Source organism: Microtus pennsylvanicus, chromosome 21 (assembly GCF_037038515.1).
Source record: "Microtus pennsylvanicus isolate mMicPen1 chromosome 21, mMicPen1.hap1, whole genome shotgun sequence".
NCBI lineage: Eukaryota > Metazoa > Chordata > Mammalia > Rodentia > Cricetidae > Microtus > Microtus pennsylvanicus.
Window position 1 is genome coordinate 35,883,881 of NC_134599.1, and position 27,793 is coordinate 35,911,673.

General features: G+C 42.5%; 1 protein-coding gene across 3 annotated transcripts in view; it reads right to left on the reverse strand.

Annotated features, from left to right (window-relative positions):
- The window catches only part of Fbxo11 (F-box protein 11), a 74,137-nt gene extending 57,786 nt beyond the window's left edge, over positions 1-16,351 (reverse strand). For 2 of the 3 annotated variants that reach the window (XM_075955381.1, XM_075955380.1), the window contains exon 1: positions 15,942-16,351. In XM_075955381.1, coding sequence (XP_075811496.1) covers positions 15,942-16,209 — 268 coding nt within the window. In that variant the 5' untranslated portion in view covers positions 16,210-16,351. Of the gene's footprint in view, positions 1-15,594; positions 15,838-15,941 lie in introns of those variants that run through there. The other variant, XM_075955382.1, reaches the window with a different exon arrangement.
- Positions 16,352-27,793: the final 11,442 nt, after the last annotated feature.

Genomic DNA, 27,793 nt, shown 5'->3' on the forward strand with positions numbered 1-27,793 from the left:
CCCAAATATTTATCCTTTAAATTCTCCACTAGGTCTCTGCTATTAGCTCTGCTCAGTTCTAACCACAGTAACTTTAGCCAACTGTCACTGCAAAGCTGCTGGGTTATAAATACCAAAACAGGTCAGATTTTAGTATTTACAACTGCGCTGAGAAATATAAAGTTTAAGCTTTTCTAATTTAAAAAGAATTAAGCTGAAGTTTACACAATTAACCAAGTAGTGTGACTTCATATCATAATCAAAAACACTGGCCAGGTGTGGTGCACACCTTTAATCTCAGCACTCAGGAGGCAGAGGCAGGAAGATCTTTTTGAGTTCTAGACCAGCCTGGTCTACATAGGGAGTTCCAGGACAGACCTGGCTACATACATCCTACCTCAAAAACAAAACAAAATCTACTAAATCACAACTTTTAACTAGTTCCTTTTATTTGGCCAATATCACTTAAGGTGAGTTTTGTTGTTTTAACCTGTGCTGAAGACAGGCAGGTTTCCAGCACTTACTTGTATTGCTTAACTGAAACTTTATGTTTGCTGATAACTGAATTCTCCATGGACTCTCCCTCATTTTCTGACAAGCTCATTCTGGGAAACTATTTTAGATAGTTCATATAAATGAAGCCAGGTAGTACTTCTTCTGACTGGTTTATTTTCTTAACATACAGTCCTCACAGTGCACCAATGTCATTGCATATTGCACAGTATCTTTTTTTAAAGGTTGAATAATATTCCTGTGCGTGTGTGTACATTGTTTATCCATTCATCTGTCAATAAAAGGTGTATTGTTTTCATACCTTACTTACTATGGATAATTATTGTTATGAACACAGAGAGTCAACATCTCTTCAAGATACAGAGGCTGTCTGTGACTTGAGAATAGAGTTCAAATGGAAAATGTTTGCCTGCTGGTTTTAACTCCCAAGATGAGAGAGGAGAAGAGGTATTGGTTTCAGCCCTCTTTTGGGTCAGTAACTGGAAGTAGAATTTCTGGGAATACACTAGTTTTTTGGAAACCTTCTGCCTGTTAATCTTCTACAGAATTGTACTATCTTGTATCTAAGAACAGTGATTACAAAAGCTTCAGTCTTCTACACGGCGCCACCCCCCCCATACTTGTCTTTTAGAGAGTGAGGTGCTAAGGATTGAACACAGGGCCTTGCACAGGCTAGGCAAATACTCTACACTCCTAAGCCTTGACTATTTTTTTTAATGTGCATATATGTAATCTTGCATGAATTTATGCGTACCACATGCATGCAGGAGTCCCCAGAGGTCAGAAGTGGGCATCAAATGACCTGGAACTAGAATAGAAGTTGTCAGTTGCCACATGGGCGACAGAAAGGTTGGGTCAGGTCTTTGCAAGGGCAGTAAGCACTCTGAACACCATTGAGGCACCCTTCCAGCCCATCATGTTTTGCTGCTATTGTTTTAAATAGCTGAGGTGAGAAAACATCTTAGTTTTGACTTGCATTTCCCAGATGGTTAGACATTGTCTTTTTTCACCAACTTGCTTGCTAATCTGTATCTTTACTGGAGAAATTTCTTAAGTCCTTCGCCCATTTCTAATAGTTACTAGTTTTTCTACTATCAAGTGTAGTAATAATTTATTTATTTTGGAAACTAACTGCCTATCAGATAAATGGTAAGCAAATATTTTCTTCCGTTTCATAGGCTCCTTTTTCAATCCCTTGGCTATGCAGAAGCCTTTTAATCTGATGTAGAACTAGACATCTACTTTCACTTTTGCTGTCCTATCTATGATGACAAAACCAATGTCACAAAATTCTTTCTCTTTAGGTTACATGTATACTACTTGAAAAAAATGTAAAAGAGTAACCTCTACCATCATAACTTCTTATCAAGTTTCTCATTAAAACATTCAGATAGGCCGGGCGATGGTGGCGCACGCCTTTAATCCCAGCACTCGGGAGGCAGAGGCAGGCGGATCTCTGTGAGTTCGAGACCAGCCTGGTCTACAGAGCTAGTTCCAGGACAGGCTCCAAAGCCACAGAGAAACCCTGTCTCGAAAAACCAAAAAAAAAAAAAAAAAAAAAAATAAAACATTCAGATATTCATCAACTCAAGAACGCACATTTCTTAGTTTCGGTTTCTATGTTAAAACATGTCCATAATAGGTAGTGGAATTTTTCTAGCCCCCTAAACGTAGAGCTTTAATGTAGATGTTTTGGTTCAAGTTCCTGACAGTTAGTTCTTAGTCTTTCAGCTCACTAACTTAGAAACAGTCTAGGCTCCGGAAAGCCCACTGGGAGACATAACTACTTGTTCACATATGCTTCAAGTGCTGTTCTATCTCTGCAGTTGAGCTATTTGGACTCTAGCAACACACATTTAATTTAAACCCATCTTCTTACCTTTAATTTCTAGATAAGGTCAAAAAAGTATAATAAAATAGGACAAAACCATGAAAATAAAATGAGTGACCAGAATTCTGCAGGTATTTCCTTAGCTAGAATCTTTTTTAAAAAAACAATGTACATACACAAAAACGCTAAATAATTGTTAAGTTAAAATTACTTTTGAAATACAAAATGGTATAAGACCATTAAAAAGCAAAAATATTACTAAACAACAGGGGTCCCAACAAAGCTCCACACAAAACTGAAGACACACATAGACTAGTACACGTCTACATCGGTCACCATACTTGAAAATGTATATGTATCTGATTTAAGCAATAAATTATTATTTTAAACATTGATTTCTACTTGTTAGAAGAAAAAGGCACAAGTAAAAAGCAAAGTGGTAGTGGTGCACACCTTCAAACCCAGCACTTGGGAAGCAGAGGCAGGCAGATCTCTGAGTTCCTGGCCAGTCAGGTCTACACAGTAAGTTTCTATCAAAAAAAGTAAAAAAAATTGAAACGATATTGAAAACAATATCGTTACTTACAATCCAACTTGGTCCTGTATTTTATTTTAAAGTCAGTTTAACTTAGCATTAAGTTTCACAAGGCAAGAATTATGCATACATAATGACTAATAAATTCAAACCCCATTGAATTATATTAGTAACTCAAAAACTACACAAAGAATTTGTAAGGTCTCAGAAGTCATTTTACTCAAAAAAAGTCCCTAATTAAGAAATCCTTCTCAACAGGGCATGATGATTCATGCCTGTAATTCCAGAATTCCAGGGGCTGAAACTGCCAGAAGTATGAGACCAGCTTGGTCTACAAATGAGACAGCCGCCACCACCACCACCCAGCCCCCGCCCCTCCAAAGAAAAGGTGTAGGTGTCAAAAAGAAATCACTCTGAGGGGGAAAGGGAGGAGGTGATTCTTATCTCCAAATTTTTAGGTAACATTTACAAAACATAGCTCAGTAAAATAAATTAAAAAAAAAACACAAAGCTGAAACAAAGAGGGTAAGACCTTGTCTGGAAAAAAGATAAGTCAGGAAAGGAAGACAGTAATCTCCTCTAACCTGCTTTTGTGGACAGGAAAGATAACCTCAGTCTAGACCAGCAAATACTAAGAACAGACTTAAAGCAGCGAATCCCTTCTCCTTTGGTATGTAAGGCTACCATATCATCCATTTCAAGCAAGAAGTCATTCTCGGGGGACACCTGTATTCTAGGGACACAAGACTGAAGTCACTTTAGCACAAGCTTTTACTTGAGAACTTACCAATGATGTTTATTTTCATCTTTTTTCCTCTCTGTCAGGACAGCAAAGCAAGTTTCAAATTTTCAGCTAAAGTTTAAAACTCTTAACCAGGCAATGGTGGTGCACATCTTTAATCCCAGCACTTGGGAGGCAGAGGCAGTCAGATTTCTGAGATTGAGGCCAGCCTGGTCTACAAAGTGAGTTCCAGAACAACTAGGGCTAAACAGTGAAAAACTGTTTCAAAAAAACCAAAAAAGTTAACAATTTTTTTAAAAAAAATTAAGATTTTTTTATTTTTATTTTATGTGAATGGGTCTTTCTCTTGCAAGCACATCTTGCATATTGTGCATGTCTGGTGCCCACAGAGGCCAGAGTAGGTGTCTGATCCCCTAGAATTGGAGTTACAGATGGTTGTGAACCACCCACCCCATAAGTGCCAAGAACCAAACCTAGGTCCTCAGGAAGAAAAGCCAATGTTGCTAACTGCCGAGCCATCACTTCAGCCCTAAGTTTTTTTTAAAATTCTTACTGTATGCTGACTGTAAGACAATAAGAGCAGTTAAGAATGAGCAAAAAGCCAGAGAACAGAAAAAGTATTTCTTTGATGGGTGTGATGGAACATGCTTTTAATCCCAGCACTCTAGAGTTCCATCCAGTGTTATCTTCATAGGGAGTTCCAGGCCAACCAGGGCTATTTAGGAATACCCCAGGGATGGGGATGGGGAGTAGGCTCTCACTATATACTCCAAGTTGGTCTGGAACTCAATTCTGTGCCCAGGTACATCCTGAACTCATAATCCCTCTGCCTACACATGTGGTACCTGCCCAGTGCAAGACCCTTTTTAATGACTTTAAGGCTAGAACCACTTCAGTAGCGTTAGTTATTGGAGTGAATACTCAAAAATCAAAATCTGTAATATTTTAAAATTTCTGAAGATAAAAAGACGCTATCCTTGCAACCACATAAACCTATAATTTATAAGTGAAACATGAAGTTTGTTTTTTTTTTGTAGGTTGGGGAGAGAAGAAAACCATGCTGGAAATTAAACTCAAGACTAGTGAGACACATCTCCAATTCTCTTTCCAAAGTTTTATTTTTAGATAGAAACTCCCCAAATTGCCCAGGCTGACCTTAAATTTATAATCCTTCTGTCTCAGCCTCTTGAGTAGATAGGATTTCAGGCAATGAAAGGTAAACTTTGAAATACTCACAACACAGTTTATACGGGCTACAAAGGTAGCTCAATGAGTAAAAGCCACAATTCTCAGAACCATGTGAAAGCTGGACAAGTACCCGGACACCTGTAGTTCCAGCATTCCTACAGGAAAATGGAACTGGACAACTGGGAACAACAACAACAAAAAGACACAGTCTCAAACAAGGTGGAAGGTGAAGACTGCCATCCAGGAATATCCTCTGACCTCCACACATATGCTATGGCATACATGTGCATACACTTACGCACACACACACACACAGAGAGAGGGGGGAGGAAGGAGGAGAGAGAGAGAGAGAGACAGAGACAGAGAGACAGAGAGAACGAGAGAGAGCGAGAGAGCGAGCAGGGACAATGGTGCACAAATGTTAAATCCCAGCTACTTAAAAGACTGAAGTAGATTTCTTGAAGCTAAGAATGCATGGCCAAAGCAAGTTTCATAGTGATCCTTAGGGGAAAAAAAGTAGCTGGGCACGCCTTTAATCCCAATACTCAGGAGGCAGATGCTGGCAGATCTCTGTGAGTTTGAGGCCAGCCTGGGCTACAGGAGCTAGTTCCAGGACAGGTTCCAAAGCTATAGAGAAACCTTGTTTCCAAAAAAAAAAATAAAAATAAAAAAACCCCAGAAAGCCAATAAAATGATTTCTACTATACTTACAGATCAGAGCCTAGCTCAATTGTTATCAAAGAGGTTTCCTCCAGCAGCTGATGGGAGCAAATGCAGAGACTCAAAGCCAAACACTAGGCAGAATCAGGGGAACCCCTGAGAAGAGGAGGAGGAAGGATTATAGGAGCCAGATGGGTGGAGGACACAAAGAGAACATGACCCACATTTTCAACTAAGCAGAAACTGAAGCGACAAATACGGACCCTGAATGGGTCTGCGTAGGTCCTCTGTATCTATCTTATGGTTGAATAGCTTGGTGTTCTTGTGGAACTCCGAACATTGGGAATAGGGTGTCTCTGACTCTTTTGCTTGTGTTTGGGACCCTTTTTTTCCCTTTTGAAGGAAACAGTGGAGGAATGGATCTGGGTAAGAGTGGAGATGGGGGGAGGGACAAGGAAGAATGGAGGAAGGGGAAACTACAGTCAGGATATAATGTATAACAGAAAAAAAAAGTCATTTGGTTGGTGGTGGCCCATCCTAGCACTTGGGAGACAGAGGCAGGAGGATCTCTGAGTTTAAGGCCAACCTCAGAGTGAGTTCCAGGACAGCCAGTGCTACACAGAGAAACCCTGTCTCACAAAACAAAACAAAAAGAACGTGGTGGTGGGGAACAAGCACCAACACGTTTATAGTAATGTCTCTGGCATAACCCAGCTAATTTAATACCAATGTGGCTATCTGAAAAATGAAAACAGAGGACTTAACATTCTCCTCCACTGTATTTTTGGATTATTCGAATGGTGAAGTTTTAGTGACATAATCATGAAAAGCCAGGGTTCACTTGTCTTCAAACTGTTCTATCTTCCATTTCTTGTAAATTTCTTTGAGAAGATGCAACAATATATGTTGACATAAAATGCAAAAGAATTGTGGACATAATATGGGTGTATACACATAATAATGTAAGATACACATAATAAGGTTCATTGACATCCAAACACAAAAACAATTTCTATGTTTGTCTCTAGGTTCAATGTTGCAGCATATTTAAGCAACGTAATAAATGAGTGAAAAGGCTAATGTTATAAGCCATCAACATAGAAGAAGCCCACAAATACTACAGTCAAGTAGCAAGGAACACAGGAGTCCACACGGGGTAATTTTATTAACATAAAGTTAAAAAAAATGTACAACTAATCCAGGGAATTAGAAAGAGTTGGGAGCAGTAACAGAAGACATAATGTTTATGTCTTCATGTAGGTGTTATCAGTTACACATTTGTCCAAAGGCATCAAACTGGGCACTACTTGTGTACTTAACATACTTTGACTGCAAGTCTGATTTTTTTTGTTTTAGGGGTGTTTGTTTGTTTCAGTGCAGGGTTTCTCTGTGTAACCCTGGCAGTCCTGGAACTAGCTCTATGACCAGGCTGGCCTTATCAGAGATCTGCCTGCCTCTGCCTCTTGAGTGCTGGCAAAAAAAAGGCATGTGCCACTAACGCCTGGCACAAGTCTTTCTTTAAAAAAAAAGTGGGTTGTTTCAGTTGTTTTTTTTTTTCCAAAACGGTACATGACCAGTTACATGGGAAGAAATTACTAGTGAAACGTTTATACTAATTCTGTCTGTCTCAAAGCATAACAAGTGATAGGAGAGGATCAGGGTTCAATTCCCAGCACCGCATGGCAGATCACATACAATACATACATACAAGCAAAACTTTCATACACATAAACCCTAAATCTTTCTTCTCAAAAAACAAAAGAAAAAATTAAATAACCCTTCTTTCTCGTGATACAGTAGTAGTAATAGTTTTTAATGTTTAGACACCAAATAGGAGAACAGCTTTTAATAATTTTTCCTTCACCTTTTAAATTGTTAACTTTTCAATGTCCCACGTGTTAGAAGAGCAGAACATCTGAAAGTAAGTCTCAGAAACCGAGAGGTAAGCAATAATCATATAGAACCTACACTTGTTTTAACATACATATCAATTAAGGTGTTTTAAAATGAATAAACACAATTAGTGTCCACTTTAAAGTAAAACAAATTATTTTTGGTATCTGGCTAAAACCAAGTAAATTACAGGAAGGAAGTTAGTTGATTTCATTTCTTTGTTCTCTAACATTAAATTTAAGCACATCTATTTTAATATTAAACAAATATTGAAACAAAAAAATCTTCTGGTAAGGGAAGCATATTTAGTTCTAAACCAGTTTAAGTTACTGTTATTTAACTCACATTTCCCCTCCTGAGATATTCCACCTGTACCCATGAGCTAAAATGGCTTGAAATCCTTTACTCTTAAACTGTAATTCAGAGGAAATCGACCCTTCTTTGTACAATAATTGCTAGTGGTGTCATCAACATACTAGAAAAAAATTCATATTGGTCAATCAGAGCAGCATTTGACTAACTAGTCCACAAGTGAGGAAAATTATCATCAGGTTATTTGGAACATGTGAAGCCACGAGACTCATTAACGGTGAGAAACTAACGTACCCAGATCCAAAAACTAGATGAGATTAGATAAAGGACAGATCGGCTGCAAGGGCTAGGTTAATCCTCCTCTGAACATGATGGAAGCATTCAACCAAACATGTTCTGGCCATTTCCTTTTACACGGAGACAGTGACATAAATCAACTTTGAAAGTCCTTTTTTGCTACTTCTTATGCATGAAAATGTGATTCCTGATTGTTCTGCTGAGAAATGAATAATGAAACGTACTTTCCAGACTTGCTGCGTGGTTCGATGAGAGAATATTATGAAAGTGCCTGCAGAAAGTTAGTGTTTATTGTTCAATACCTACTGCTTGTTTCCTACTTAAGAACAACAAACAGACAAACACAATCAACCAGTGTCTAGAGAGATGATTCAGTGGTTAAGAGCACTTGCTGCTTTCCCTGAGGACTCAAGTTCAATTCTCAGCACCAATGTCAGGAGATTTACAACCAGCCTTTAACTTCACCTCCAAGGGACCCAATACCACCGAACTCAGCAGCTGTACTCACGTGTACACACCTACATGCAGACACTCATCTACATATAAAAAAAATCAAAAACAAACTAACTCAATTCACTATATTTAAGATTACTTGTTTACAATTAAAAAAAAAATCAGTGCTATTGGGGCATAGCAGTTAAGAGCACTTCCTGATCTTGCAGAGGACCCAGGTTCCACTCCCAGAGAGTCGACAACAATGTCACTTCAGTTCCAGGAGATTCAATGCCCACTTTTGAATTTCATGGGCACTAAGCATGCACATAGTACACATGCATACATGTAGGCAAAAACACTCATAAAATAAATAAATCTATTTTTAAAAAGAATAGCTTTAAAAAAATCAGTGTTGGCCGAGCGGTGGTGGCGCACGCCTTTAATCCCACCACTTGGGAGGCAGAGGCAGGTGGATCTCTGTGAGTTCGAGACCAGCCTGGTCTACAAGAGCTAGTTCCAGGACAGGCTCCAAAACCACAGAGAAACCCTGTCTCAAAAAAAAAAAAGAAAAAAACGGGGCTGGCGAGATGGCTCAGTGGTTAAGAGCACTGACTGCTCTTCCAGAGGACCCGGGTTCAATTCACAGCACCCACATAGCAGCTCGCAGCTGTCTGTAACTCCAGTTCCAGAAGAATCTGACATCGTTATACCAATGCACATGAAATAAAGTTAAAAAAAAAACCAAAATAAATAAATAAATAAATAAATAGATAAATAAATAAATAAATCAGTGTTGCTCAGTTTATACCAAGTCATCTAGATCAAAACTTTTGGACCAACCCAAGTCTTTAATGTCTCATGGGCACTTATTTCTTACATTTAATTTTGTACATAACTGGTCAGAACCTCCCCTTTTAAAAAGTATTTCAAAGAGTAGTCATTATTGAGGATTATCATATGTACATATCATGGGTGCTCGTTCTCTATCCTTCTTACACTTTTGTATAGTTCAAGTGCTCACCTCTTCAAAGACTCTAAAGCAAGGCACAGCAGTGTGCTGCTTGCCCTATAGCAGCTAAGTTCTTCACACTATGCTGTCTGTCAGGCCCCTTATATTTTATGTTTCCCTAATTTTGTTTCCAATGGACAAGTGCAATTTGAGGAGTGCCACTTTGTCACCAATCCAAGTTATTTGGAAGAATGTAATTCAAGCTAATAAAAAAGTGAAATGGAAAGTAAAAATGAGAATTCTTCTGAGATAGGTACAACAGGATTTATACAAAATAAGAGTACATTATTAGTGACAGAGAAATAGGAAGTCAAGAACTCTTACATTGAAATAAACCACAGACTGGCTATTTTTCCTTCTTTTGTTTTAAAGACAAGGTCTCACTATACAACCCTGCCTGGCCTGGAACCCTGGGATCAGCCTGCTCCTGCCTACCAAGTGCTGGCATTAAAGGTATATGCTACCATGCCAGACCTCCAGTAAGCTATTTCCAACATTAAAAAAAAATTAAGGGCCCAAATGCCTAACCTACATAGCAAGTTCCATGATAGTCAGAGAAAGATAATAAAGACCCTGTTTCAACAAAGCAAAACTATCTGAAGAGGAAACTGCATCCATACTGGAAACTGTCGTGTATATAAGCCTTTCCTTATTGCTATTCCCGAGAAGACTATAACAGTCTCCATAACACTTGCATTATAAGGAGCAATCCAGAAATGACTTCTTGTCTATGGGAGAGTATGTAAAGTTTATATGCAGATTCTGTACTATGCCATTTTGTAGAAGGGATTTTAGGATTCAGACTTTGGTTTAGGGTCTTAAAACTAGTCCCCTTCCCCTAGCATACTGCAGGATGCACCGTGGACTCTGCCAAATTTGAGTTATGGAAGGCAGACGTCACAACTAGACAGCACTGCTGGCGGTTCTTAACTACCTAATAGGCTCACAAGCTAGCTGGCCTTCCCTTGGGCTTGCCAGGATTTCAAGGAGGTTCAAAGAAAGAAAAAAGTACTGCAGTGACACAGCCTTGAGGTCTCACCAGCAGAACAGTGACATTAACATTTTGTATCCCTCAGTTTCTAAGCTTTGGGAAAACAGGCTCCCTTAAGAAAGCGGTCTAAAGAACAACACTCTTCTCTCAGGAGCTTTAGTGAGGGTTATGTCGCTAGATGGAAACGGTGTCCTAGGGCACTTAATTCCTCAAAAAAGAAAAATCACATCTTAGATCCAAAAATAGGTCTTAGAGGTTCCTTCTATAAGCAGTATGAAGAACCTGAAGGTAAAATTCTATAAGCCCAAACAGTCACACAGAAGGTATATCCAGCACACATGACCAGAGCCTATAGTCAGAGATGAGATCTTTATCATACAAATATAAAAATAAATACTAAATTTTTGTGTTAAGAAATCACTTCTGATAATAAATAGCAATATCTACTAATATATGGCATTAGTACATTTCTTAAGTAATGCTTTATAAAATTTTCACCACCCAAAACAGTCATGCTCTTTCCCACATACTAGAAACTACTACTATTTTCACAAACTTCTATGTAAATATATTTACACAACTCAAATTCTCTTATAATAACATCATGATGGAGAAGTTGGGAAGAGTGACTGATCCCAAGTAGAATTTAGTAGGGACAGGCGTATATAAAAAGGTACTATCAAGACTGGATGAATGGCTCAGTGGTTAAGAACACATATTGTTTGTTCTTGCAGAGGACCCGAGTTCAAATCCCTGCACCAACACCAGGCAGTTCACAACTGCCTGTTTCTCCAGGGGATCTCATACTCCCCAACCTCATACACAGGCATTTACATATAAAAATATTTAATAAAAAAAGGGAGTTGAATTTTAAATTGTGCACATGTACTAATTGTTTTTTATTTGAGTCTTGCTTTGTAGCCCAGGCTAGCCTACAAATCATGATCCTGTGTCTGCCTCCCTACAGCTAAGATTACAATGATGGGTCAATCGTATCCAGTTAAAAAATTATTTTAGCATCTTAAAAAAAAACCTGGTTAACTAGGTGGGGGCGTTTGAATTAAAATGCTCCCCTACCCATAGGCTCAAGTCTCAATGCTTGGTCACTGGTTGGTGGAACTATCTGAGAAGGAGGCAGAGGAGGTTTGGCCTTGTTGGAGGAAGTGTGCCTTGGGGGCCCAGCTTTGAGGTTTCAAACACCCACACCATTCCCAGTCAGCACTCTCTGCTGGGTGTTTGTACAAGACATAAGTGTTCAGTTACTGTTCTAGTGCCCTGCCTGCTGCAGTATCACCCACCATGAATGCCTGGACTCTAACCTTCTGAAACTGTGAGCCCCAAATAAACTCTTTCTTTTATAGGTTGCCTTGGTCACACAGTGCCTTAACACAGCAACAGGAAACTGAGAAACTGAGCACGGTGGCGCACATTCTTGATCCCTGGGCATGGGAGTTAGAGGCAGGCTGTGAGTTCCAGTCCATCTAGGGCTACATGGAGAGACTGTTTTTTTAAAAAATAAGGGCTAGAGAGATGGCTCAGCTGTTAAGAACACTTGCTACTCTTCAGGATCCAGGTTCCCATTCCTGTCAAGTAAGTGGCTCATAACTATTCCTAGGGACCTGACATAACTTACACACAGACACACACAGACATGTTATGAAATAAATCTTAAAAAACTACTAGTTAAAATATCTATAGCACATCTACACATTTGTTTTCCTTGTATTTTCTAGAAAAAGTAAAAAAATAGGTTCTAAGAATAAAGAGAATGAACTCTGGGACAGGTTGCAAAAGCTAAACCCTTTTAGAATTTTAGAGTAAGCATGCATGCGTAAACAAAAGAAATGAATTCAGTATGTTAAACCTACACTGCCTCATTTACTGTTTAGTCAGGAGATGCAAACAACTCAAGAACTAGTAACTGAAGTACCAGCACATACATACACATGCACACACACTTTTTTCAGGGAGAGAAAGGGATGAAATCTGTCATTTTCGTGATGTTAAGTAAAACAGGCCAAGCACAGAAAGACAGATGTCTATGTGGAACTTCAAAAGTTGACCTCACTGATGCAGAATCACGAAAGCTGGAGAGAGGATGTGGAAGGTGGGACCGCACACCATCACAGTAAAAAGAGAACTTAGCACTGGTGCCCTACTGTTATAGTAGGAGGACTACAGAAACAATGTACTATGTACCTCAAAAAAAAGTTAGGACTGTTTTTAATCAGAAAGAAATTATAAACATTCAAAGCGATGTTTATTTGATGCTTATCCTGATTTGAACTTTACACATTATATATACAACTACTAAACAGAGTTCTCCATAAATAGTAAATTAAAAACACAAGCTATAGCCTGGCATGGTGGTACACACCTTTAATCCCAGAACTCAGGAAGTGGGAGGCCAGCACGGTCTATGTAGTGAGTTTCAGGCCTGTCAGAGCTACAAAGGAGACCCTGACTCTAAATAAATAAGTAAACAAATAAAATATGAACAAACCAAAAAACAAAATTCAACCCCAATATTTTCCAACTTCATTAAATCATGGAATATATTTCCCAACTGTGACTACGTGGAACACAAATTTTCTTCTAGTTTTTGTAGTACGCGAAATCCCAAACTAAAAATTTTCAGTCTAAAACAAACAGCTTCAGTTAGTGTAGACGACTACTCCTCTCCCAGTGTAGCCTACTAAATCCTCCAGGTAAGTGGCGTATAATCCTACTAAGATCCCATCCAAGTTTCTATTGCACGTCAAACACTGGTCATTAAATACAAGAGAAAAACAGACAAATACACATAGCTGTAGATAGATACTTAATAGCACAGCCAAGGAATTTTTATTATAGTTAACTTGTGAATAAAGGAGCAACTAACAACCTGAAAGAACTTTTGTTTAAAAAAAGTCTATAACTGTATTAGAACTAAAAAGCTTATAGCACATCTTCATATGAAATAAGTCAATTTTATAATAGATTGAACTAATTTGTCTAAAAATTGTGATTCTCATTTTGATTTACTACCTGAACCACTATTACATAATTAAGAATAATGTAAGAATTACATATTCATCAAGACTTAAAAAAATAACCACAAACACATTAGCCTTAGTTCCTTAATTCCCTTATAAAATCATTTAAATCTTTAGGTCAGAAAATGACCTAAGGGAGCGGGTCCTCTCCTCTCACGTGTGTCTCAGCATGGACACTCGGCAGGTCATCAGGCTTGGTGACAAGCTGCTTTATCCATCCAATAATCTTTCTGCCCCTCCTCATAAAATTATTAATTACAGCATATTCCTAAATGGCTATTAATAATATGATACTCTTAAGCTAGAAATACTCTGTATACACCCTAAAATTTTTAAGCACATTTAAAAATGTAACAAAAATGTTAATCTTTAAAAAAATGATATTATTTTTGCACAAGTCTAGCAAAACCTTTATTATTTTAGTCTTAATTCATCTTAATGTTTTATTCATTTTGAGGTCATCTATTTGCCGGCTGAAAAGACTCACGCTATTCTCCCCCAAGGCTAACCAGCAAGTCCTTATCCCCTCTGTGTGAATACTGAACCTCCACAACTACAACACAACCAACAACCCCAGAGTGCACTTCACTTACTATTTGGTTAAGTATATAATGAAACCACAATTCAAAAACATCTTTGTCAGTTTTTGCACAACAATAAAAAGAAAACTGACACTGTGGCATGTGACCATCAATAACCAAGATGTAGGCAGGAATAGACCTTGGTAACTAATAATTCAGAATAAATGAAGAAAACACCCAGGGTCTACCTCAACTAGAACTAGAACAAGTGGTGAGACTGGAATGCAGAAGAAACATTTAAATACACAACGCGAGTGGACTGACACTTTAAGTGACCTGCTACTGTCAACAGATCAGGACCTCTTTAAAGGCTTACCGTAACGACAGAATCTTTAACATTTCATGTAACATTTCAATTTTGCTTGTTTTCCCTAGTGTCAATTCTAGAAGACCTGATAATTATTTGGATAGAACTCTGGTAGTTTAACGGAAAGGTAACGATGAGATACATTTTTTTTTAATTTGTCAAAAACTGGTAAACGTATCACAGAATTACTAAAACATTTTTACCAACCCCGTTGCAAAAGCACTCTAGCTGCTGGAAACATCCCCTTCTCTCAAACAACATACAACAAACTGCTTTATCAAAGTCTATAGTAACAGTGACTAACGCAAACCTTTTAAACTGTTTTTCAAACTAACAATTTCCTACTCCCGATAAATATTTCGATCAAATACAATTAAACAGTTAAGGAAAGAATGTACAATTCTAAAAATAAAAAGTACCTTTAAACGCAGTCTTCTTAATCAAGAGAGGTGTGACAACCAACGCAACCCAAGAAAAATTAACCTTAATCCGCCAACCAAACTCGCAAAATGTCTCCTAACAAGTCTCCTTTAAACAACCACACACAAAAATACCGTGCTTACTTACACCCACTACAAGCAGCTCATTAATAGAGAGACTAGTTATGTTCGGAGATCAAGGTGCAACTCTCATCTCACAAACCTCCCCAGATAACTACATCATCCAGGCAAAACCGAACATTATTTTTACTAAAGCAGGAATCCAACCCCGGGGAGCCTCAACCCTTAGACAATGGTGGTTACCAGACAGCGCAGCACAGTTGGGTCCAAATGACACATTTCACTAGGCCTTGGTCACAACACATGCGCGCGCGCGAGAGAGTCTACAGACGGATACACACACACGATCCCAAAGGGCCGGTTCCACCACAGGGGTGCTCAAAACCCACCAGGAGACAGAGGGGAGCACCGCGGTGTAGTGGGGAGGATAGATGAGGGGAACGACACAGCGGAAGGGTAACTGCACTGCACACGAGGGAGGGGGCTGGAAATGGCCGATGGCTTCTATATTTATTTATTTAAAGGTATTGATTTAACGGGTCCTTCCCAGGGGCTCCGTAACTAAAGACAAACTGCGCAGCAAACATCGTGGGGTTGGAAATGGACCCACTGCTCCCCCGGCCCCATGACCTGAAGCGGGGAGCACACAAGTTCCCTAGCCAGCGGACCACTCGGGCGCCCCTCTCCCCCTCCTCCAGGGCAAGGGAGAGCCCACAGAGAAGGGGAAAAAAACAAGTTCCCCAGCCAGCCTCACCGCCCCACGCTGCCGGCTGTCCCCCCACCTACCACGAGAAAGGGGGAGCCCAGACCCAGCCAGGCGGCAAAAAGGGGGAGAAAAATCCCACCCTTTGCCCGCCCCCGGCCGCCAACAGACTCCGGTGGGGTGGGTGAGCCGGCCGGGAAGCCCCAAGGAGGGGTGGGGACGGAGAGTGCCGGCCCCGAAACCAAACAAAGCGCGGCCTGAGCCGCAGCCCGGGCGAATCGCGCAGCCGCGGCTTTTCCTGCCGGGCCAGGCCGGGCCCAGGCGAACACTGCGGCACGGTGGGACCCGCCTCCGCTCGGCCTCCGTTTCCCACCCCCGGCGCGCCGCCGCCCCCGCCCGCCCGCCTGCCCGGCCCTGAGCGCGGCCTTACCCCTCTCGCCGGCGTTGTTCCGCTCCTGAGGCGGCGGCGGAGGCGGTGGTGGCGGCGGCGGGGGCTGCTGCTGCGGCGGCGGCGGAGGCTGCTGCTGCTGCTGTGGCTGCGGCGGAGGCTGCTGGGGCGGCTGCGGCGGCTGCTGTTGCTGCTGCTGCTGGGGCGGCTGCGGCGGCGGCTGCTGCGGGGGCTGCTGCTGCTGTTGCTGCACCGGGCGCGGCCGCGACACTCGCCTGGGTCTCCGGTTGGCGGCTCGGACGGAGTTCATTTGCCGGGCTGAGGTGGCGGCGTTGGCGGAGGGACACACACACACACTCACACACACACTCTCTCACACTCACCGCGAGCTCCGGGTACCGGGGAAGAGGGGGGTGGGGAGCGGGAAAGAGCAGGGACGGACGGAGGGACGGGGGGGCCCGGGGCGGGCGTGAGCCCCCGGGTCCGCGAGGAGGCCGGGGGCACAGCCGGAGCTCGAGCGAGGCCGGTCGGCCAGGCCTGGCGCACGGGCAAGGCCGAGGCCGCCGGGCGGGGCGGCCGCGAGGGACGCAGACAGAAAGACGGGCCGGGCGAGAGAAAGAAAGAAAGGGCGTCCGTCCGCCTGGGGAGCCCGAGGCGAAGCGCGGCGGCGTCTGCGGCCGAGCAGACGAGCCGGGCCCGCCGACTCCCGAGCGGCGTCTCCGGCGGCGGGGGGAGTGGGCGGGCGATCCCGGAGAGGGAGAGCGGGGCGGGAGCGCGCGGGGGGCGCCGGGCGCCTCCGTTCCTCTTCCTCCCCCCACACCCCCTGAAAGAGCGCCCTGCGAGGAATTTTCTCTTTCTTCGGCCTCTTCTCTCCTCCGCCCCCCCCCTCAGCGAAGGGGAAATGAGTGTAAAGGGAGGAGATAGGGGCAAAAAGAGGCGTCGTCGTTCCTCCTCCTTAAAGGAGCCTTTCCTCCTCAGCCCCAGCGCCGCTGCCGCCGCCGCTGCTGCTGCACCGTGGCAGGAGGAGCCATTGACACCGCCGGAGCCTCCACTCTAACCCAGTCGGTCCCTCCCCGCCGTGGGGCTGGCCTGGGGGCGCGGGGGAGGGCCGCGGGGCGGCGGGGGAGGGGAGGGGCGGGGCCAGGGGCGGGGATTCCGGCCGGGCAGGACCAATGGGGAGCGCCCGTGCAGCCTCCGGGCCAATGGAGCCTCCTCTCTTATCGCGAAGTCCCTTCCTCCAACGCCCTGTTTCCTCTCTCGGGTTTCCTCCTTCCCCCCGCGGAGGAGGAGGAAAGAGGAAAGGGGGAGTGTGGCAGGGCGGGTGATAATGGGGAGGTATCAGGGCATATAATGGAGCTGGGGGTAGGCGAAGGAGCGCCAGTACGCAGCGAAGATTCTAGGAGAGGAGGTGCTCGGAAGAAAGGGCGGGGGCTGCTGATGTAATTGGGAGAAGTGATTAATCTTGCATTTTGCCGTTTCAGCCTCCCTCCACCCCAGCCTTCACCTGGTTTTCTTAAACGGAAAGTGGAGTGGAGTGAGGGAGTCAGTCTTTGGTAACTCGGGATTTCTGTGCTCGGTAGGTTCTAACTCTGAGCTGTAGGGAGCGCTCCAGGTTCTGTGCCCCTGAAACCAGCTGGGGGTATTTGCAAACCTTAGAGATGTGCTTTCGCCGAGCTTAAAGTTTGGAGTCGGTTCCAGTGTCTGTTAACCCAAACCAGAATGTTTTAGATCTTGGCCAACTAGTTTGCTTTGATTTTTGGAAAAGTGGTCTACATAATGTTCCGGAAGAAATAAATGTGTGGAGGTTGTGATCGTGACTATTTCATTGTTTTATTTTTTAGGGCCCACATACTCAAAAAGAGAAACTCCCAAGAGGAATTACTTTTGTATCTGTATCTGGTCCCGTTAGCATAATCTCTCCCTAGGGAGATCGCGTTTCTATTCCCAGGCTGCCACTGTGATGGCTGAAAACGCACTCCTCTCGCTATTTATTCGTTATAGCACAGCTAGCTAGTGGTACACTTCTGGATTCCCATCTTTTCAGAGCTTTCAGTGATTTCCTGCTTGAATTTCATTGACTGCTCTCTAGGCTTACGATAGATAAGACATTACAAAGCTTGATAAAAGCCAGACCAAGAGAGAGAAACGTGAATTCTGAGAGAAGCACCAGGAGAGCAGTAAGCCAGTGTTGTGCCCTGTGAGCCCCAGAGTTCTTAGGTGACTCTAGGCAAATCACCTTTCTGGATAGCAGACATCTCTCCTGCCGTTTAAATAAAACTTTATCATATGATATACAATTGTTTTTCTTTCTTTGGGGGGGGAGTATGGTGATTTTTGAGATGTTCTAATTTTAAGTCAGGAAGATGAAGACTTGTGAACAATCATTTCAAAACCTATATGTGAAGACAGTTATTTGAAAAACATCTTGAAGAAAGATGGCTCATTCCTTAAAAGCACTGATTGCCCTTCCAGAGGATCCACGTTCAACACAGCACCCACATGGCAGCTCACAACTGTCTAGAACTCCAGTTCCAGGGCATCTGTCAGCATCTTCTGGTCTCTGAAAGCACCAGGAATGTATGTGGTGCACAGATACGCAAACAAAACACCCATACACTTAAACTTAATTTTTAATTAAAAAAAAAAGCTTGAGTCGTGCACGAGTAGATCATGCCTTATAATCTCAGAATTCTGAAGGCCGAAACAAAAGGATGGCAATTTCTAGGCCATCCTGAACTGTATATGTATAACAAGGCTCATCTCTAAGCAAATATGCAAATAAGCATTAAAATGTTATGGTTGTTATCTAGGTGAAAATAAACATTGGTTTTTTAAAAATATTTATTTATTATGCATACAATGTTCTGTCTGTGTGTATGCCTACAGGCCAGAAGAGGGCACCAGATCGCATTACAGATGACTGTGAGCCACTATGTGGTTGCTGGGAATTGAACTCAGGACCTTTAGAAGAGCAGGCAATGTTCTTAACCGCTGAACCATCTCTCCAGCCCCTAAACATTGGTTTTAGGTTTAAATAAACATTGAGGGAAGAGTTTTTTGGGTTTTTTTTTTTTTTCGAGACAGGGTTTCTCTGTGGCTTTGGAGCCTGTCCTGGAACTAGCTCTGTAGACCAGGCTAGTCTCAAACTCACAGAGATCTGCCTGCCTCTGCCTCCCGAGTGCTGGGATTAAAGGAAGAGTTTTAAAAGTATGGGAAAATAGCATAATTGTGTTCATATCCTGATTACTTTAAAAATTTATAATCGGGCAGTGGTAGTGCATGCCCTTAAATCCCAGCACTTGGGAGGCAGAGGCAGGCAGATCTCTGTGAGTTTACAGAGAAAGTTCAGGACTGGCTCCATAGCTACTGACAAACCCTGTCTGGTAAAAACAAAACGAACAAAAAAAAGAAAAGAAACAGCCCTCCTTCCTTCCAGACAGGCTCTTAGATGACCTGGACCTTACTTTGTAAAACCAGGCTGGTCCTGAACTCAAAAAGATCTACTTCTGCCTCTCAAATACAAAGGGCATGTGCCATATACTGCTCGCCCAGGAACTCTGTTTTCTAATAAACAGTGACTGAGGAATAGGGAGGTTTACACGCAGGAGGAAAGGACGGATGTCTATGCCCCAAGTGCCACACCATGTATTACTGTTCTCTAGTGTGGCCCCTAGGTTAAAACTGGTAGTTTCTATCATTTTTGAGATGTTGTGCGATTTCCTTTCATTGTAATTCATTTGGAGGTGTTTGTCACTTTCCTCCCTCCCCCACACTAGTGTCTGTATTGAACTCAAGGCTTCAGGGATCCGGTCATCCTCAGAGTGGCACTTTGGCTTCTTGCTGAGACACATCATCACTTCTGGACTTCTCAAATTCCCCATGCCTTGATGAGGCAGGAGACTTGCTTTGTGCTTCTGGGGCCACCTCTTCCAACACTGCGTTGTTCTCCCTGCATCACGTTGAACACAATTGGAGGCTGATGGTGCACTCGAAGAGGCTTTGGCCTTCTGCAGGCATGCCCAGAAAAGCAACCCTTTATCTTAGGCTTCTTGAATATCCATATGTATGTGCATCTGTCAGCTCCTTACATCCAACTTATCTTTCCACCAGGAGAGGGCACGGAAAGTGAATTAGCTCTTAGCTCTCCCCTGGCCCCTTGCCTTCTTTTCCTCATTTTCCTGAGTGACAAAGAATGGATTTCTTTTCTTTTGGAAACAATCCTTATGTACTAGATTTGTTTGGTTTTTTTTTTTAAGATATGATCTCTGTTGTAGTTCAGGCTGGCCTTGAACTTACATCCTTCCTGCCTAAACCTTGGCAGTATTGAGAACACTGGCACCTCTTCCTCCATGAGATCGCATTTGCTCTGCTCCGTGTCCTAGCTGAAACGATGAAATGTGTGAGAGAAACTAGTTTAACAATAATGGATCTTTGGGGAAATATTTTTTAAAGTATCTATTCCCATGTCACTGGTTTAAACATATTTTTAATTTATTTCATGGAATTAAGTCTTGTTTGTACACCAGTGTTCAAAAATATCTTTAAATTGTGGAGCTCAGAGTTTTTAGGGTGGGCTTTGGAGACCATTTCATCTCATTTCTGTGTTCGACAGACTGCGAAACTAAAGTCCAGAGACATGAGGTGACCAAACCATACCCCATTAACTGCTCAGCAACAGACCCACTGAGCTATTACAAACATTTAATGATTCTCATGAAAACCTAAAACATTCCAGAGGGGTTTCATCCATCGCCAGGCCCGTGTATATTAGCAACTGATCCTGACAGTTGCCATAGGAGTTGTCAATGAGCTGGGCATGATAGCTCACACCTGTAATCTCACCACTCAAGAAGCTGAGGTGGGAGGATTGTTGTGAGTTCAAGACCACTATGAGCTACATACTGATTTCCAGGACAGTCTGGGCTACAGAGAGCCCCTGTTTTGTGTGGGTGGTATATAGGCAGGTATGCTGTGCTCCAGCGTGCTCACACACAAAGGCCTGAGGAAGATATCAGGTGACCTGCTTTACCGCCGTGTCTTTCCCTTTGAGGCAGGGTCTCACATGCTGGTGGCCAGCAGGCCCAAGTGCTCTAACTGCTGTGCCTGCCTCCCATAGCACTAGGGCTACATGTGGGTGCATGGAGTGAACCCATGTATTTACATGGGTGCTGGGATTCAAATTCAGGTTCTCATTTTTCTCAACTCTCTTACCTACTGAACCAAATCCCCTGGGGTGTTTGTTTGTTTGGTTGATTTTTGGTTTTGTTTTTCCAGACACTGTTATTAAATGGCGGGAAAGAGAGGGAAATGTAAAGGGGGTTTTTCACCTGGGGTGGCAGTCTTCAAGAATTACTTCAGTAGCACTTAGTATGATCTCAGAGGACTGAATTCCCTCAGGGTTCGCTCCATCTTAAAGAACATTTGTGTTTGTTTTTCTCAGCTAATTACTAGTGTTTAACAGGTTAACATACTTAAAATTATTTGCTTATGAAACCTCTCACAATAGGAGTGTAGAAAAAGAAGCCCTTTAATCATTTTAATACCTGGCAGGTGATATTTATTGTAATTTTTAAATTATAATTTCTGCCATTTCTAAGGTTCAGCTTCCCTTTCCCTGTCAGCTGCCATCAAGTCCCAAGGCATCAGCACTCAGTTGGTTACATAAGACACCCCAAAGCCTCTCGCTCCTTTTATGTCATTGAAGAAATTAGTTTGATCTGAATATAGTTTCCCTACAGGAATAACCAGCACTAAGATATCCGTGTTGGAGTATGAATGACTTATTTCACTAAGCTTCAGAAAGTCATTCTTTAGTATGTGCTCAAATAGTGCTTTATTGGGTAGTAAAAATTAACTTGGAACAAGGCTTTAAATGTCTGTCTACATGGAAAAGCCTGGTGACCTTCATCCAGCTATACTTACTCTAGAGGTCATCTTTAAAGAATTGCAGAATAGCTTCAATGCCCTCCCCCAAAAAATAATGTAGCCAGCACAGTATGAGAAATTAATTATGTTCAAGATTTAGGGTGGATTGTGGTCCATATTTATACATCTTTATATTTCGCTTTTAAAAGGGAGAACTCAGTTTCTCAATATTGAGAAGACTAGGTCAAAGTTCTGTATGGAAGTTGTCCTATGGAAGGTCTAGGAGGTGACAGAAGCCACGGTTGTGAGGGACAAGGTCATAGAAGTGCAGTCACTGGCTGGATGACCTTGGGCAAATCCCTTAGCATCTCTGGGCTTGTTTCTATGTTTGCAAAATGAGGGTGAGGAGTTATGATAATAGTTCTCATTGTGCAGGGTTATCACAAGGACTAAAGAAATTAGTGTTTATTAAAAGAGTGTGCGTCAACCAGTGCCTAATGCATAGTAGACATTCAGTCTCTGGTTAATCATTGTGGTCATTGCTGCTGAGGGTGCCTTTACGTCACACTTTATCTGACCAGTGTTAAGATTCTGTGTACACTTGGGCGGTGGTGGCATACACCTTTAATCCCAGCAGGAGGCAGAGGCAGGCGGATCTCTGTGAGTTCGAGACCAGCCTGGTCTACAAGAGCTAGTTCCAGGACAGGCTCCAAAAGCTACAGAGAAACCCTGTCTCGAAAAACAAACAAACAAACAAGAACTAACCAAACAAAAGATTACCTGTACATTGGGTGGATGGGGGCATAGGGAGTAGGTATGTTCTTGTAAGGAAATGTGACTAGAAAATTAATGTTATAAGAATTTTTAAAATGTATTTTATTTATTTGTTTATTGTACATATGCATTTGTGTTTTTTTAAGTTATTTATTTATTATGTATACAGTGTTCTGCCTGCATGTATGCCTGCAGGCCAGAAGAGGGCACCAGATCTCATTCTAGATGGTTGTGAGTTATAGTGTGGTTGCCAGGAATTGAACTGGGGTCCTCTGGAAGAGCAATCACTGCTCTTAACTTCTGAGCCATCTCTCCAGCCCTGAGAATAAGAGGTAGGGCAGCTATAGGCATGAACCTGACGTGGGTTGGATCTGATGAGAGGAGAATCCTCCGGAAGGATTTCTCCACTCAAGCAGTACATGGAACTCATAGGTAGAGGGTAGCTGCTGAGGGCAAGTGGAAGCAGCAGGTTGAGAAACATACAGGGCTGAGGCAGGGTAGGGGTTGGGGAGCCGTTGAAGGCTTATTTGTGTTAGAGGAAGAATTGGTCCCACTTAAGTAGCAGGTTAAAATAAATACTCATCCTAGTAAGGTGGCAAATGACTTTAATCCCAGCAGCACTCATGAGGCTGAGAAAGGAGCATCTCTGATTTGGAAGCAGCTGATTCTGTATATCCAGTCAAGGCTCCAAAAGAGAAAACAATAACAAAACACTAATCAAGCCCCATTGGGAGTAGTAAATGATAGGAAAAAAAACAGGACAAGGAAGAAAAGAGACAGAAATAAACCTACCCGAGAGTCTAACAACTAAAAGAAGCAGGCAGTTGAAGACAAGCATGGGCCAGAGGACACTCTGGTCTCCCGCCGTGTTTCTGCAATCATGACCCTTTGAAGCTGTAACCAGCTTCAAGTCAGGAATCCATGCAGTTAGGACACACTGCAGGAAAGGGGGCCTTGGGAGCAGGGTTAGTACCGAGCTCTAGAAAAAGAAACAGTGGCAGCAGCTGTACCCTACAGTTGACAAAGTCTCCAGTTCTTTCTGGAAATGGGCAAATCCCAGAAAAATCAGCACTAAGGCTGTAAGCATGGATTGTCGAGGTGATTACTATAACTGAGTGCTGGGCTCACATATGGGAGAAGTCATATCATTGGGCAGAAACCAGGATAAGATCAACCTTGTGTTTCCAGGCCAGAAACACCAGGCTGAAAGAGAAATAAGCATTCAAGATACGGAGAGGATTCCAAGGGAAAGAAGAGAGGCTAGAGAAAGAACTAGACTTTGAAATGCTACCCAAACCCTCGGGTCCATAACTAATTGGCTTCATGCCAATTCTTTGTCTCTGGCAAAGGAGAGGGAATTGCCCTCAGACCAATCAGACTAGCTTTGACCTTCATATGGAGTGAAACCAGATGTAGGCCTTTAGAAGAAAAAACATTAAAGACATTTTGAAGTTTTTGTCAGGTATTTTGTGAAAGCAATGAAAAGTAACTAATCCAGAATAGTACCAGAAGTGGGGTGGTTACTGAAGCAATTGTCGCTCTTAGGCCTTTGCCACTTTTTTGGGAGAGGAATATGGAAGAGTTTGGAGCTGTGGCCTAGGGAGAGGAAGGAAGACGTTGTATAAAAAGTGGTGTAACAGTTTGAACGTGCAATGGTTTTAGCTTGGTCTCCAGCTGAACACACCATTTTGGAAGGTTCCAGAACTTTAACAGGGTTGTGGGGAGGTCTGGATGGAAGAGGAGGGTCAGTAGGTGCGGGTGTGGGCCTTGAAGATTTAGAACCTGGCCTCACTGTCTGTCTGCTAGCTTCTCTCTGGGTGCAGAAGCGGCCTCAGACTTCAACCACCATGCCTTCCCTACCATGGTGGACGAGCCCAACAAACCCTTCCAAGCTCACTGGGTGCACAAACCACATGGTCAGGCCCTGTGCCCAGTAGTCCACAGCCAACCGGAAACAAACTCAGTGATAGCTTTAGAGAATCTTTGTCTCATAATGTTTGTTTGTTTTGCTTTACTGGTCTTTGGCGCTACACTATGGTTTCCATTGTGTGTGTGTGTCTTATACTTTTTCTTTGTTTTTTTTCCCTTTGTTTTGCTTTATTCTGTTTTTTGTTTGTTTTCTAATGAGAGAGAGAAAAAAAAGGAGGCATGGACTCCACAAACGTAGGGTGGTAGGGAGGATGTGACAGGAGACGTGTAGAAATTGGAATTAGAATATAATAAGCAAACAAACAAATAATCTTACTTACATTGTTTGGGGGCATGGAGGTTGAAACAGGGTCTCACTGTGTAACTCTACCTGGCTTGGAACTCACTTGACTAGACTTGAGTTTACAGATACCTGCCTGATTCATAGATAGCACTCTGCCTCCTGAGTACTGAGATTAAAGGTGTATACCACCACACCCTGCTTGCTTTTCTTCTTCAAAAACATTTTTGCTTTTTTTTTTTTTTTTGGTTTTTTTGAGATAGAGTTTCTCTGTGGCTTTGAAGCCTGTCCTGGAACTAGCTCTTGTAGACCAGGTTGGCCTCGAACTCCCAGAGATCTGCCTGCCTCTGCCTCCCGAGTGCTGGGATTAAAGGCGTGCGCCACCACGGCCTGGCTTCAAAAACATTTTTATTTCATTTTTATTTATGTGGGTATATACAATGTAGGTGCCTTTGAAGGGAAAAAAATGGTGTCGGGTCCCCAGGAGCTGATGTAACAGGTCGTGTTGAGCTGCTCAGTATAGGCACTGGCAACCAAACTTCAGTTGTCTGAAAGAGAAGCAAGCAACCTCAACCGCTGAGTCATCTTTTCAGTCCCTCCTTTCTTTTTTCTTTTTAATCCATGTTGCAAACTTGGACACAGAACTTTGTGCTTGCTAGTGCATGGTAGGTAAGCATCCTACCGCTGAGCTGCATCCTCAGTTTTTCTTAAATTGTGTCTGCCAGGTATTTTGCCATGGTAGTAGAGAAAGGAACTAATATAGGGAAGTAGTACCAGGAGTCGGGAGTTACAGTGATAGAGCTCACTATGGATTTTAAGCCTTTGCAACTGTTTGAGGGAGGGATATAGAGAGTTTGGTGCCATGGTCTAGAGAAGTCCTGGAAGGCTAGAAGAAGAGCTTACTGGACCACGCAGGTGGGAATTTGGAAGACAGAATGCCTAGCACAGTGGTTCTCAGCTTGTGGGTTCCACATGGGGTTGGGAAAGACCATTGGAAAACACAGATATTTACATTACAATTTATAACAATAGCAAAATTACAGTTATGAAATAGCAATGAAAATAATTTTATGGTTGGGGTCACCACAACATGAGGAACTGAATTAAAGGGTTGCAGTGTTAAGAAGGCTGAGAACCACTGCTCTAGAGAAATGAAAATAGTAGAGACACAGCTCATGAGGTTTCGGGGGGGGGGGGAACTGTTGGGAATTAGATTGGAAGCCATCATGTTACATTATGACAAAGACTCTTTCTATGCTCTGCCCATGTTTTGAAGTTTTGAGTGAGGTTGGATTCAAAAGGAATGGACTAAAGCCAGGTGTGGTGTCACACACCTTTAATCTGAGCACTTGGGCATCAGAGGCCCACGGATCTCTGTGAGTTCAAGGCCAGCCTCGACTATGTAGTGAGTTCCAGGATTTTCAGAGCTGTGTAGAGAGGCCCTGTCTCAAAATAAAAAAAAAAGGAAAAGGAAAAGGAAAAAGTAATGGACTAACTTGTTTAGTGGAGAAAAATTCAAGGTAGAATAGCATTTAGGCAGTGTCCTGGTTAATCCTCCTTGTTCTTATCTAGGTCTATGGAGAAAGCTGTAGAATGGAAAGATAAGAGAACTGTGCAGTTTGGCAAGTAAGCAAAAGAAGATTTAAAGTTGTAGACAAAGGCCTAACACTGCTGCCAAGCCCCATGACCTGAATCCAATCCCCAGAACCCACACAAAAAAGAAAGAAGTTGTCCTCTGATCTAGGCAGAGTGCACTTCTTAGAATTTCTATTGCTGAGATAAAACACCAAGATCAAGAGCAATTTGAGGAAGAAAGGGTCTATTTAGCATATACTTCCACATCATTATCTATTATCAAGAGAAGTAAGAATGGGAACTCAAGGCAGGAACCATTACTCCACGTGGCTTTCTCAGTCTGTTTTCTTAGACTGTCAAAGACCATCTTTCAGGGGGGCACCACCTGCAATGGGCTGGGCCCTCCCACATCAATCATTAATCAATACTCCATAGACTTGTCTATATAGAGAGTCTTGTGGCTTTGTGGATATATTTTCTTAATTAAGATTCCCTTGGTTTGTGTCAAGTTGACAGAAATACGCAGCTCATGCATTCTCTCTCTCTCTCTCTCTCTCTCTCTCTCTCTCTCTCTCATTTTCTGTGTGTGAGTGTATGTTTATATGTTAAAACGATAAAAATAGAGTTGCAGACAAGGTGAATGCAGAAGCACATATATTTATTGAAGAAATAATGCCAACATAGAGGAAGCTAGTGTTCTACACTGAGACAGGAGGATGGATGTACTAAAGGCTCTGGCTTATAAAAATGTAAGTATGTTTGAGAAGAGAAGGGTTGAACTGTATATACTGCCAAAAGGATTTCCTGATTCCAAATGGCCAACAACAGAAGTGTTTTCTTAAATTCAGACACCAAAGTATAGAGAGGCCTCTACAGCTATGGTCCAAGTGGTTCAGCTGCATCTCAAACCTGCAGAAGAACTTGGCAGCATCATTTGCATGGTACTGCTTTGTCATGCATCAAATACATACAAGTGAGGGGGGCATGAAGACTCATGCCACATTCCAGAAAACTACCAAGGCCAGGCAATGTGTGGGAGCATTTGAATTCCCTGAAAGGCCCTGAGTGGCCAGCACATAGAGCTGGGAAGGTGAAGTCTAAGTTCCAGAAGTGGCCCCAGAATGTTAAAGGTGCCAGGACTGTGGGACTTCTGCAAAAAAGCCTGAGGCAGAGTCGAGCAGCCTTGAGTATTGGTATCTGCTATAGACAGCAGACCTGGAGTGGTGGGGATTCCACGTTAGGCTCTAGACCAGATACAGCTATATGATTTGGTGTTTTCCTTGCTAGATTTCAGTTTTGCTTTGGTCTGATTTTAACTTGTTACGCCTTTGTTCCTCCCTTTTGGAATGGAAATGATTACCCCCTGTCATTGTACATTGGAAGTATGTAAATTATTTTTCATCTTCTTTTAAAAGGTAACACAACTAAGAGATTGCCTTGAATGTCAGAGGAGATTTTGACTTTGGATTTT